This window comes from Bombina bombina, chromosome 1 (assembly GCF_027579735.1).
Source record: "Bombina bombina isolate aBomBom1 chromosome 1, aBomBom1.pri, whole genome shotgun sequence".
NCBI lineage: Eukaryota > Metazoa > Chordata > Amphibia > Anura > Bombinatoridae > Bombina > Bombina bombina.
This window is the reverse complement of record NC_069499.1, coordinates 1,347,232,028-1,347,247,021: the sequence shown is the minus strand read 5'-3', so window position 1 is coordinate 1,347,247,021 and position 14,994 is coordinate 1,347,232,028. Positions and strand designations below refer to the sequence as shown.

Genomic DNA, 14,994 nt, shown 5'->3' with positions numbered 1-14,994 from the left:
AAGAGAGAAAGGAAAAAAAAAAAGAGAAAAAGCAATAAAACTCCCTAAATATTAAAAACATTTTCGAACTCGGAAACATTTGCTTAAAAGTCCTAGATAAAGTACAGAAAAAAACAAAGATAACCTTTATTGTATTCAAGATATTTGTCGCGTTTTGCAAATTTCTCTAGCTTCAGCTATATTATTTATAATGATATTTCCTCCTGCTTCCTCCAAGACTATTCTGGCAGGGTACATTAATCTAGCCTTAAGTCCTGCATTGATTAGTTTAGAACAATATGGGGCCAGATCTTTTCTTTTCATTGAGGTTTCGCTAGAATAATCTTGGAACATCAGAATTTTTACTTGGCCCAGAAAAAAATTCCCTAGTTTCCTATATGCTCTTAAGATATTAATCTTATCTTGATAACTTAAATACTTTATTAGGACAGGTCTGTTATAATTTTCTCTCATATTACTTCTATTTGTACCTAATCGATGCGCCCTTTCAACTACAATGGGGGCTTTATCAATAGAAATACCCAGAGCGAGAGGTAATGTGGAACTAGCAAAGGTTATAAGGTCTAGATAGTCCTCATTCTCTGGGAGGCCAATAATTTTTAAATTGTTTCGTCTTGAACGATCTTCTAATTCATGTATTTTGTCTTGCAATGTGGTCAGTATTTTGCTATTATCTGCTATGCTTTTTTCTTGTTTATATAATATGTCTTCATTACTGGACACTCTCTCCTCCACTTCAGTGAGGCGGGTAGAGAATTGTTTAAATTCTATCATTATATTTGCCATTTGATTTTTAAGCATTTCGAACTGTGGCAAAAAATTTTCAGACATTTGGGCTAGCAGGGGCTGAGTATCATTTTTAGGTGTTGTGAGTTCTAAGGCACTGTCTAGATGTGTTTCAGATGTTCTTATTCTTCTATCTTTTGGTTTGGCGGGCATAGCCGGGGAATGGTGTTTATTGTGAGTGATATATTTGTCCATGTACTGTGAACCGTGACACTTATGTACCTGTGTTTTTTTTTTATTATTTTTTTTTTTTTTTTCCTCTTTCCTTCCCTTTATATTTCCCCTGTATAGTATAGGTGAGGGTGAGATAATATTATGAACTATTTAATACAGGATAGGAGTACATACCCATATATGTGAGAAAGTGAATAAAACAAAACCAACAAAAGTGATCTGTGTGTGTGTTAAAAAAAACAAAAAAAAACTATGTGACTATATTTCTGGGTAGGGTCAAAAATTAGCCTTGCATTAATCAAAAAAACATATTCCGTGCATCAAAAAAAAACACTTAAAATTAAAGTTTCCCCGCTGTCCTTAAACAGAGCTATATAACCTTATATCTTTTTAGCCTTAGAAGAAAAATTATAGCTGGAAATAATTTAAACTAAAGCCGTTAGCCAAAGTTACCTTGCTGAACCACTAATTGTGAGAGAGTAAAGTGAAAAGATACTGTTTTTTTTTTTTGCAGCAATTAAGTTCTTAATGGAAAATTATTTGCAAATCCCAGCTAACATGGCAATTTATTTGCTAGCCTATAAAAATTTCATAGCAGACCCTTCTAGGATATATATTCTTTTTGCGTAGTCTAATATGCAAAGCCTTTAGACCCCTTCAGGCCTCTTCTAGCATAGCAATCAATGTAAATAATTTTTTATAACATGACATTCAACAGTAGAAATAAAGGTATGAGCAACATTCAAACAATTTATACTATAAGAGAAGATCTTTTTCTTTGCTTGATCTGTGCAGCCTACCACAGCCCTATCTTAAACCATGCGTGTTGTCACCACATTTATTAAACACTTATTATGCCCTCTTGTAGTTTAAATCAGTGACACACATATTAAAGTGATTGCCTTAGAGCTTAAGCAAAATTCCTTGAGGAAAGTTCTTAAATTTTTTCTGCTTATACTCTTTCTCCGTTCTTTCCCCTCTTCCTCTCTTCTCTTCCTTTTTCTTCTCCTTTTTTTTTCTTTCCCTTTAGGGTATAGAGAGTTCCTTTTGTAGGAAGTTTAGCAACCGTTATTTTATATAGTGTAGAATATGATGCTTTATATAGTTAGTAACACTTTTGGCTAGTGTAGTGAGAAGTGAAAAAAGGAAAACTCGTGCACAGTTAAAATATCTTAATCACTTCTAAGATACTTGCTCAGTTCCTTTGGATATTCCTGGTGTGGTCTCTGTCAACTGGGGTGTGGCAATCAACCATCCGCTAGGCCGCTTGTAACCTGGACTAAGGTAGGTACCGTTCCAACCCTCGTGCGACTTACGGTCTGTTGCGTTGCGGCTCCTATATCCAACTGCAATTATCACCTAGAGCGTGGCATTCAACCACCTGTTTGCCAGCCTGTTCTGTTATAACTACCGCTGACCCTCCGTGTGGCTTGCGGCTGTCAGTTCCTGCAGCTGGGTAATATCTCCGGCTCAGAGCTTCAGCTCCGTCTTGACCGGCCCCTTGATCTTTTGACGTTGGTCTGGCCTCCCACGACCTCCTCCGCGGTTCTTGGCCTCTGGGGTCGCCGCCCCAATCTGTACACTTCTGACCTCCTATGCCCTCTGTGTCTCTCGGGCTCTGCTGCCGTCGCCCTCTCTGTGAAACAGGTCGATTTGGGCAGTCTTGAGAGATCGATTCTTGTGCCTCGCTTGTGCTTCCGAATTCGGCTCTTGCAACTGAGCCACTTTGCTTGTTCCACAGTTCCGCCACAAGCACCTCTGACTAGTGCGGTTGCCCTAGGAAGTAGTCCCACTCCAACAACGGGCATATGGCAGGGAGAAGTTCAATACGAGCCCTCAGCATACACGCTCAGTTACCACGAGCGGTGCGTGGCTCCTCCCACCGGAACCGGAACCCCGCGAACCAGCATTCTAAGAGGGAGGGAGGGAGGGAAGTGAAAGGGCGATTTTTAACTAATTGCAGAGCAGCTCAGAGGCTCAGATCTGTGAAGGAACTCAGGCAGGCTATGGACAGACACATCCTGTGGGTTTTTTCACAATAGTATTATGCATAGCAATGCTGGTGTTACTGCTACTTTTTTAAAGGGACACTGAACCCAAACTTTTTTCTTTCGAGTTTCAGATAGAACATGCAATTTTAAGCAACTTTCTAATTTACTCCTATTATAAATTTTTCTTCGTTCTCTTGCTATCTTTATTTGAAAAAGAAGACATCTAAGCTATTTTTTGGTTTAGAACAATGGACAGCACCTTTTTATTGGTTGGTGAATTTATCAATCAGCAAGAACAACCCAGGTTGTTCACTAAACATGTGCCGGCATCTAAACATACATTCTTGCATTTCAAATAAAGATACCAAGAGAATGAAGAAAAATTGATAATAGGAGTAAATTAGAAAGTTGCTTAAAACTGCATGCTCTATCTGAATCACAAAAGAAAACATTTGGGTTCAGTGTCCCTTTAAGTTGGCCAATCACATATATGGCTAGATTACGAGTGGAGCGCAAATTAATGCTCCTGCTTGAGAATCAATTGAACTAGAATTAAGATTTTTGTGTTTGTCGGGTTGCGCTCATATTAAACTGTTTTTGTTCTAGCGGTAACCCGACGAGCGCAAAAATCCAAATTCCCCAATAGAAGTCAAAGGAGAAAAAAAGACTGGAAAAAAACCCTAACAACTTACTCTCGCGCAAACCCGATCGCATATTCTCATTTGCGCTAACCTGACATGAAAATATGATTATTTCATATTCCAATGTTCTTTACATAACTGAATATGTTCTATTTATTCATAAATACATATTTCAATATATATCTGATGATATTTTGGTAACATATATACTGTCATGGCCAAAAATATTGGCACCCATGCATTTTTGTCAGATAATGCACCACTTTGCCAAAACAAATTGTTGCAGATTTCTTTTGTTTGTATTGGTATGACACAAAAAAGTGGAGGGAAAAAAAGCCAAATCTGACACATTACATGCAAAAATCCAAGAATTGACTGGACAAAATTATTGGCACTGTCTCAAAATTGTAAGAAATAATTGCATTCCAAGATTGTAATGCTCCTGTAATTTGTAATTAAACTCACCTGTATCAATTAACAGGTTCTCCAAAAATGGACTGGACAAAATTATTGGCACCCTCAATGTAATATTTAGTAGCACACTCCTTGGAAAAAATAACTGAAATTAATTGCTTAATATAACCATCAAATAGTTTTTTACAGCTCTCTACTGAAATTTTGGATCACTCTTCTTTCACCAACTGCTCCAGGTCTCTCAAACTGGAAGGGTTCCTTTTCCCAACTGCTGACTCATTGCTGGCCAGTTCAATACTCTCCAGAGCTTTGTCTTAAACCATTTCTGGGTGCTTTTTGGTGTGTGCTTTGGGTCATTGTCCTGCTGTAAGACACATGACCTTGGACGGTGACCCAACTTTTTGACACTGGGCCCTACATTGCACCACAAAATTCTTTGGTAGTCTTCATATTTCATAATGCCATGCACACAGTCAAGACATCCAGTGCCTGAAGCAGCAAAGCAACCCCAAAACATCAGTGAACCTCCACCATGTTTGACTGTAGTGACTGTATTTGTTTCTTTAAAAGCCTCATTTCTTTTTCTGTAAACAGTAGAATGATGGGCTTTACCAAAAATCTGTAATTTTGTTTTGTCTGTCCACAGCACATTCTCCCAAAAGGACTTTGGCTTCCAATCTGGCTTTTTTTATGTTTCTCTGTCAGCAGTGGGGTTCTCCTGGGTCTCCTACCATAGCATCCCTTTTCATTCAGAAGATGACATATAGTGTGAGCTGACACACTGTAGGTCAGCTTGAATTTGTCTGAAACTTGATTGAGCTTCTTTATCCACCATTTGAGCAATCATTTGTTGTAATCTTTGATCAATTTTTCTCTTTTGTCCACATCCAGAGAGATTAGCTACAGTGCCATGGGCTGTAAACTTCTTGACAATGTTGCGCACAATGGGCACATTAAGATCTCTGGAGATGGACTTGTAACCTTGAGATTGTCTATGCTTTTCCACAATTTTTGTTCTCAAATCCTGAGACAATTATTTGCTGCTTTTTCTCTTCTCCATGCTCAGTGTAGCACACAGAGACACACAACAGAAAGGTTGAGTACATTTTTCAGCATTTTAACTGTTTGCCGGTGTGAATTCTATATTGTCAGAACCTGTTAATTGATACAGGTGAGTTTAATTACAAATTACAGGAGCATTACAATCTTGGAATGCAATTATTTCTTACAATTTTGAGACAGTGCCAATAATTTTGTCCAGTCAATTCTTGGATTTTTGAATGTAATGTGTCAGATTTGGCTTTTTTTCTCCACTTTTTTTGTGTCATACCAATACAAACAAAATAAATAAAAATGAGAATGCCTAAACATTTGTAATTGCAACAATTTTCTGGGCGAAGTGGTGCATTATCTGACAGAAATGCAGGGGTGCCAATATTTTTGGCCATGACTGTATATATACATGATTATATTTAGGTATAGATATATACAGATATATATGGAAATAGCAGACAATACATATTTACGCATATAAATACATATGTACATATAAATAGACATAGACATATATATATATATATATATATATATATATATATACATGCATATACATATTTAGAGATGTATATGTATGTGTCTCAATGTTATAACCTTTTTCATGCCTTTTTTTTATTCAACACCTGATATCTCCTATCTTTGAGCCTTTATAACTTGTGTATGCAATATCTTTTTGAATATTTTTATTAGATGGTATTATTATGAGTGTAAGTGTACTTTGTATAATGTATTTTTGATGTGTTTTCTGAAACTTTTATGTTTTGTAAAACAGTTAACCAGACCAGAGCTCTGAAGTCTCTGTAATTATTCTAGTGTAAATTGTGATTTTACTCATGAGATCTTGTTTACTTTCAACTCATAATATGAGCGGTAAGCCTGATGAGCGCAAACCCTCGCAAAATATCCCTTATTGCTTAAACGCAAACATTTGCGCTCCACTCATAATCTGGCCCATAATGTTTGTGTAACCATGGTCGAAGGTTGTGACCCTTGTGGCTGCTGTAATAGCTTGGGAAGGGTCTGCGGCTGCGGTTTTTTTCCAGACAAAGTCATGTTTAGTTGTCTCTCAAGAGGAAAATAAATACTATTTGACAGACCTTGAATTCTGTAATAATATCAAGGAAGATCAACGTAAATGTGGAGTGAGCAGTGGAAGACTTATCTATGGGGACATGTATTCAAACTGCATACTGATCATAGGCTAGCTACAAACACAGAGATTATTTCTCTACATTTTAGGGTTTTTTAATTAAAAAGAAATGGTTGCTACTTTTTTTAAAATAGCTTAAACAACTGGAAAAGAACACTAAAACTTATAGTGCAAAGCCAGCAGCTGCTTAGCTATGCAAAAAAATGGTTAATTTATTTTTAAAATTAAAGTGGGCATGTGAGAGTGAGAGTGTGTGTGCGGTGAGTAAAAATGGCTGTTGGTTGACGCAATACCATGGTGTTACTGACATCATGAGTAAAACCACATAGAGCTAATTCAATTGATGACAAGTATGTGTGGTAATAGGAATGTGTGGATGGTTGATGCAATAACATGGTGGTACTGACACTGCATAAGTAACACCATATTGCGCTAATTCAACCAACAAGTATGTGTGGTATGGAAAATGAGTGTCTAATTATGTTTGTATGTGACTGTGTACTGTGTTTTATTTGTCCTTTGTTTTAATCACTTCTAAACTAAATAAAAAGTAATTATTAACAAAAACACGACCACCCCAGCAGAGAAGGCCATGAGAAATGCAACCTAAACATACATTTGTAAGTAACTTTTTTAACTTTATTTCTATTATCAATTTTTGCTACATTATCTTGGTATCCTTTGTTGAAGGTGCAGCAATGCACTACTTGGAGTGAGCTAGCTGAACATATTGTTAAGCCAATAACAAGAGGCATATATGTGCAGCCATAAATCATCCGCTAGCTCTCGCCCTGCTTCTGAACCCCAGCCTTCCTGTTGGTATAATTTTAAACAAAGGATACCAAGAAAAGGAAGCAAATTAGATCAAATAAGTAAATTGGAAAGTTGCTTAAAAGTGCATGAAAAACAAACAAACAAACAATACTCAGTCCCACTATAAGAATAATAAAACCAAGTATCACATTCGCCACTGTCAGACAGGTGAAAAACCCAGGATGATCAGATTCCACGGTCAGCTTTTCAAAGAATGCCAGATATCTGGATGTTAGAAACAAAAAAAATAAAAAAAAGAAGGCGCTCCAATGGCGTATTAAAATCCCACAGGTGATGAAACCCCCTTGTGTGCAGAATACTCCCAGAAAAGCAGCACTTAGCGCAAAGTGCAAAATAGTGCAGTCTGGGTCCTTAAAGTGAAAGTAAATCCTATCGTTGTACAAACGCTAGGATTGACTATTGAAACAAATAAAGGGAACTTTCATTCATGAAGTATAAGATACTTCATGTAGAAAGCTCCTTTATTTGTTTTACCTGATGGCCGATCTTAGCTGCTACAGCAGCACACGGCTAAAATTTTTTGCTAAGAGGTTACGTTTTCACCTCTAAGCCAATAGCCATGCAGTAAATCCGGCTCCCATGGGCTCCAAGTCGGATTTACCGCACGGCTATTGGCTAAGAGGTGAAAACGTCACCTCCTAGCAAAAATTTTTTTTAGCCGTGGGCTGCTGTAGCAGCTAAGAACGGCGATCAGTTAAAACTATACTTTATGAAAGAAAGTCCCCTTTATTTGTTTCAAAATTCAATCCTAGTGTTTGTAAAACGCTAGGATTTAATTTCACTTTAAGAGCTCCCGAGCTAGCTCACACCAGCCACTGTCAGCAGTCAATCTATCACCAAATCCCACAGCAAACACCATAAACCATACAGGGTTAGTGACAGGCTGGATAAACAGATGAAGCTTGACTTGGATTAAAATTTATTTAAAATATTATTAAAACCTGTATGGTATATGGTGTTTGCTGTGGGATTTGGTGATAGATTGACTTCTAACAGTGACCGGTGTGAGCTAGCTGGCTATTTTGCACTTAGCAAAAAGTGCTGCTACTCTGTGAGTATTCTGCACACAAGGGGGTTTCATCACCTGTGGGTTTTTACCCTGAGTTACTACTCCATTGGAGCGCCTTCATTTTTTCTTTTTTTTGTTTAAAAGTGCATGCCGTATCTGAATCATGAATGAAAAAAAAAATGGCATGTCCTTTTAAGAATAGACACTTTCAATATAATAAATATAATAGAAGTTACTTTACCTTTAAGTAAACATTTTAGTTTTACCAAAAATGCAGTGCACAAAAATTAGATGTATAAATAAAAGACATAATAATTAAAGCTAATATGGCTGATCACAGCTTTAGATAAAGCAAAATGTAGCTTAAAATTAATATTTTAGTTGGAAACAAAAATTTCCAACAAATTTCATTTGAAACTAATGTAACCATGAACGTAAATGAACTAAAACGAAAATTGTAATTTTGCCAAAAAGAAAATTTCAGATGAAACAAAACATTTTAGTGTGCACATCTCTAATAAATATAGGGCTATATTACAAATGGATCGCTAATTTATCATGCACCCACAAATGGGCAAAGCTGTCCGTTTCAGCCATTAAAAGTAGCTGGTTATTGATACAGCGAGCTCCCAGTAGCAATTAGCGCTTATAAAATAAACCAGAGATTAGATCTATGGTTAATTTTATAAATGTGCCCAAATGCCCCCAAAATGCAGTGGTGTGTATTTTATTAAAGATTAAAAATGGTATCATTTTTATTTTTTAATAAAATTCCTACACCAGGCAGTTTTTAGGAGCTAAAGTTGGCATGTGTGGGTCTATGGGAACTGTGTGTTCCCAGTAAATATACTGTATATGTGTATGCTTATATACATATATATTTATGTGTTAATATGGGTATATGCACAAATTAACACATAGATATATATGTATATAAGCATATACATATATATTTACAATTTGCTGCCATCGCTGCGCTACTTACGGCATTAGAACGAGGCTCCCTTTGTAGCCTATGGAAGCGCGTTCTGGTGAGCGCAATGCTTATTAGCAATCCGAACGCGAGTGTTCGCATTGCTGTCAACTTGTAATACCTGTGTACATTAGCATGCGCTGGAATTACTCAGTGGATCGCAAATATGGCTTTCACGAAAGCGATATTTAGCGCTCCACTCATAATCTGGCCCATAGTGTGTGTGTGTATGAGATAGATATATGTGTTTGTGTGTAAACTATTATATCACTAAAATTATTCATTTTAAAAATGAAAATACAGGTTAGAAATAAAAAAAAAAAGATACATTACTTGTGATCAGAGATGTCTATTATGGTGTGGTAAGGACGAATCTGAGGAGGTCCATCTCCCTGGTTTAACATGCTTGGTATATTGTAGGTCAGAGAACACAGATAATCATCTTGAGTATATGACGGAGGATTTTCAGGTATGCAGCCAGCAGTCTCACTTCCTGCATCAAAATATATAAATACATTATTTGCCTTATTTTGAGAAGCTTAATTATTTTTTTTTTTAAATGATCTGAATTTATTCTTTATCTAATTTGTTTAATTTTTTTACATTTAGCATTAATTCTTCTATTCAAAACTGTTAAAACTTTAAAAGTATTTACACATTAAAACCTAAAGTTTTCTTTCATGATTCAGATAGAACAAACAATTTTAAACAACTTTCCAATTTACTTCTAATGTTAAATTTGCTTTGTTCTTTTGGTATCCTTTGTTTGAGGAGCAGCAATGAACTACTGAGAGCTAGCCAAACACATCCAGTGAACCAATGAAAATAGACATACTGTATATGTGCAACCATCAATCTGCAGCTAGTACCTTATAATGCATTGCTGCCCCTGAGCAAACCTAGGTATGCTTTTCAACAAAACATACCAAGAGAACAAATCAAATCAGTAAATTGGAAAATTATTTTAAAATTGTATGCTCTGTCTGAAACATCAAATAAAAATGTAGAATTTCATGTCCCTTTAAAAATGCAAACATTCATTGTTTTTCAACCAATTATGTGCTGTGTATATAAAATAAAAATACAAATTATTTTTCATATTGAATAGGCATACAGCTTCACTGTGGGTCACCTCCTGTAAATGTAATTCCACCAAGGAGAATTCTCCTTGTTCAAATATGAAGTGTTATGCTCATCTAACTAAATGGAGTAGGTGATCACCATTCCCATTTGTAATTGCCTACATTCTAGAGAAGCTTCCCTTCTTTCAAATGAGGGTACTCCTCACTAATATCACTAATATCTATGTGGGAGCTTGTGTATGTATGTGTACATATGTATTTATAGGTATTACAGACATATAAACACATAAATATGTACACACATTAGACATTATTATTATTCTTTATTTATAAAGCGCCAACAGATTCCGCAGCGCTGTTCATAGGTAACAAAGATAAAAGGACAGTACAATATGAGACACCAGACAAAATGTAACAAACAAATACAGGAGGAATTGGGTGCACAGTGTATAAAGGTGCACTGAAGCCCTTTGCAGTTAAGTAGTTGAAAACATGTGAAAACATATTTATGCAATATTCATTTTTACTAAAGTGTTATACTGTGTATTTGCAGTAAATATTTCACATTTCAATGTTCTGCACATAGAGTATGTTCTATGTATTTATAAATAGATATTCCTTTATATACAGTATATCTGTATATATCTATACTATATATATATATATATATATATATATACACATATATATATATATATATATATATATATATATATATATATATATAAAACAAAACACCAGATATATATAGATATATGTATTTATGAATCCAGAGCATATGAATACATGTATTCATGAGAACAGAACATATTCTTCTATCTGAAGAACATTGGAATGTGATATATTCATATTTTCATGTTGAGTTAGTGCACTTAAAAATATGCGAGTGGGTTTGAGCCCTAGTAGGGTGTTTTTTTCCCACTTTTTTGCTCCATTGACTTCTATGGGGGTATTGGTTATCACTCACGCAAATATTCTAAGTTCGGCTTTTTACGCGTGTTGGGTTAGTGCGCGTTCAAAAACTGTTTACTTTCAACTTGTAATATGAGCGCTACCCGACACACGCAAAAAGCTTACTTCTAGTGGAGTTAACGCATGAGCAGGAGCTTTAAATACCACTCGACTTGTAATCTGACCCTTAATGGGCACCCTGTAAATTATACAGAGAAAAAAAATGAAAACGGTGTTTTTGAAAGACATGAGGCAACTGTTAAAGGGACAGTATAAACTAATTTTCATATAACTGCATGTAATAGACACTACTATAAAGAATAATATGCACAGATACTGCTATAAAAATCCAGTATAAAACTTACTTAGAAGCTCCCAGTTTAGCTCTGTTTAAAAGATTAGCTGGAACATCCACTGCAAATTGGTTCTATAGCAAAAATGCAGAAACTTCCCCCACCCCCTTCCTCTGCATATGAAAAGACCTTTTACACAAACAGCAGCAAGCTGGAGTAGGTATACATCAGTATTCTTTAAAACTTGGGGACTTGGTTAGGAGTCTGAAGATCAGCGTAATGTTATTAAAAAATAAGCAAAAATTTAAAAAAAAAATGAAAAAAGCTGTATGGGCTATATAAATGGATCATCTACAAAACATTTATGCAAAGAAAAATCTAGTGTATAATGTCCCTTTAAGAAAGTGTGTATAGAAATATCTGCTATGTGATCTCTACACAACATTGCAATTACCAGCAAGAAATCGTATTTATAGGGGTCAAGACAAGTAAATGTCCCTATTTACCAATCTTTCTATTTAACATATTGCTATCCTAACATTGGTTGAAATTTAGAGATTGTACAGAAGAGCCAGGCTTCTCTAATGAGATGCAAACATGTAGAAACTAGAAGAATTATTGGAATAATACATTCTGAAGCTTGTAACCACAACCCTGCATGGGACAACTATATTGGCGTGCATTTTATTTTACATTGATTTAAGTTGCTGATGAGTATAGACAATTTGTCACTATTAACTGCTACTCAAGGCAACTAAAATTATTGCTTTGCTTTACCATGCACATCACTTTGTACAAAATAAATAAATAATTTCATGCAATTTCTTTCATGTAATTGGCAAGAGTCCATGAGCTAGTGACATATGGGATATACAATCCTACCAGGAGGGGCAAAGTTTCCCAAACCTCAAAATGCCTATAAATACACCCTCACCACACCCACAATTCAGTTTTACAAACTTTGCCTCCTATGGAGGTGGTGATGTAAGTTTGTGCTAAGATTTCTACGTTGATATGCGCTTCTCAGCATTGTTGAAGCCCGATTCCTCTCAGAGTACAGCGAATGTCAGATGGACGTGAAGGGAGTATCACCTATTGAATACGATGATTTCTCTAACGGGGGTCTTTTTCATGGGTTCTCTGTTATCGGTCGTAGAGATTCATCTCCTACCTCCCTTTTCAGATCGACGATATACTCTCAATTTACCATTACCTCTACTAATAACTGTTTTAGTACTGGTTTGGCTATCTGCTATATGTGGATGGGTGTCTTTTGGTAAGTATGTTTTCATTACTTAAGACACTCTCAGCTATTTCTGATATGATTTCTAGGGAATGGAATAAGCCAGATACTTCCTTTATCCTTCTTCAAGGTTTAAGAGATTGTATCCTTTACCAGCAAAATCTATAGAGTTTTGGGAAAAGATCCCCAAAGTTGATGGGGCTATTTCTACTCTTGCTAAACGTACCACTATTCCTATGGAAGATAGCACTTCCTTTAAGGATCCTTTAGATAGGAAGCTTGAATCTTATCTAAGGAAGGCCTATTTATATTCAGGTCATCTTCTCAGACCTGCTATTTCTTTGGGTGATGTTGCGGCTGCATCAACTTTCTGGTTGGAAAATTTAGCGCAACATGAATTGGATTTTGACATATCTAGCATTGTTCACTTACTGCAACATGCTAATCATTTTATTTGTGATGCCATTTTTTATATTATCAAAATTGATGTTAGATCCATGTCTTTAGCTGTATTAGCTAGAAGAGCTTTGTGGCTTAAATCTTGGAATGCTGATATGACATCTAAATCTAGATTACTATCTCTTTCTTTCCAAGGTAATAATTTATTTGGTTCTCAGTTGGATTCTATTATTTCAACTATCACTGGAGGAAAAGGAGTTTTTTTGCCTCAGGATAAAAAACCTAAGGGTAAATCTAAGGCTTCTAACAGTTTTCGTTCCTTTTGTCAGAATAAGGAACAAAAACTCAATCCTCCTCCCTAAGGTTTTTCAAGGATTTTTGGATAAAATCTGTCCAAAATCATTGGATTCAGAGCATTGTCTCTCAAGGGTATCGAATAGGATTCAAAGTAAGACCTCCTGTGAGAAGATTTTTTCTCTCACGCATCCCTGTAAATCCAGTAAAAGCTCAGGCTTTTCTGAAGTGTGTTTTTTAGACCTGGAGTCTTCAGGGGTAATCATGCCAGTTCCTCCTCAGGAACAAGGTTTGGGGTTTTATTCAAACCTATTCATTGAACCAAAGAAAGAAAATGTGTTCAGACCAGTTGTGGATCTGAAAATTTTGAATCGTTATGTAAGAGTACCAACTTTCAAGATGGTTACTATTAGGACTATTCTGCCTTTTGTTCAGCAAAAACATTATATGTCCACAATAGACTTGCAGGATGCATACCTTCATATTCCGATTCATCCAGAACACTATCAGTTTCTGAGATTCTCTTTTCTAGACAAGCATTACCAATTTGTTGCTCTTCCATTTGGCCTAGCAACAGCTCTAAGAATCTTTTCAAAGGTTCTGGGTGCCCTACTATCTGTAATCAGAGAACAGGGTATTGCGGTGTTTCCTTATTTGGACGATATCTTGGTACTAGCTCAGTCTTTACATACTGCAGAATCTCACATGAATCAACTAGTGTTGTTTCTTCAGAATCATGGTTGGAGGATCAATTTACCAAAAAGTTTCTTGATTCCTCAGACAAGGGTCACCTTTTTAGGCTTCCAGATAGATTCAGTGTCCATGACTCTGTCTCTAACAGACAAGAGATGTTTAAAATTGGTCGCAGCATGCCGGCTCCTTCAGTCTCAGTCATTCCCTTCAGTGGCTATGTGCATGGAATTTTAAGGTCTCATGACTGCAGCATCGGACGCAATCCCCTTTGCTCGTTTTCACATGAGACCTCTACAGCTTTGTATGCTGAATCAATGGTGCAGGGATTATACAAAGATATCACAATTAATATCCTTGAATCCCAATGTACGACACTCTCTGACATGGTGGATAGATCACCATAGTTTGGTTCAAGGGGCTTCTTTTGTTCGCCCAACCTGGACTGTGATCTCAACAGATGCGAGTCTTTCAGGTTGGGGAACTGTTTGGGGATCTCTGACAGCACAAGGGGTTTGGAAATCTCAAGAGGCGAGATTACCAATAAATATTTTAGAACTCCGTGCAATTCTCAGGGCTCTTCAGTTCTGGCCTCTGCTAAAGAGAGAACCATTCATTTGTTTTCAGACAGACAATATCACAACTGTGGCTTATGTCAATCATCAGGGTGGGACTCACAGTCCCCAAGCTATGAAAGAAGTATCTCGGATACTTGCCTTTGCAGAATCCAGCTCCTGTCTAATCTCTGCGGTGCATATCCCAGGCGTAGACAATTGGGAGGCGGATTATCTCAGCCGCCAGACTTTACATCCAGGGGAGTGGTCTCTCCATCCAGATGTGTTTTCTCAGATTGTTCAGATGTGGGGGCTTCCAGAGATAGATCTCATGGCCTCTCATCTAAACAAGAAACTTCCCAGATACCTGTCCAGGTCCAGGGATGTTCAGGCGGAAGCAGTGGATGCGCTGACACTTCCTTGGTGTTATCAACCTGCTTACATCTTCCCGCCTCTAGTT

At 36.5% G+C, this 14,994-nt stretch overlaps 1 protein-coding gene across 1 annotated transcript in view; it reads right to left on the bottom strand.

Annotated features, from left to right (window-relative positions):
- Positions 1-14,994, bottom strand: part of ARHGAP30 (Rho GTPase activating protein 30) — a 209,171-nt gene that overhangs the window by 71,676 nt on the left and 122,501 nt on the right. The window contains exon 7 of the mRNA XM_053703002.1: positions 9,362-9,521. Coding sequence (XP_053558977.1) covers positions 9,362-9,521 — 160 coding nt within the window. The remainder of the gene's footprint in view (positions 1-9,361; positions 9,522-14,994) is intronic.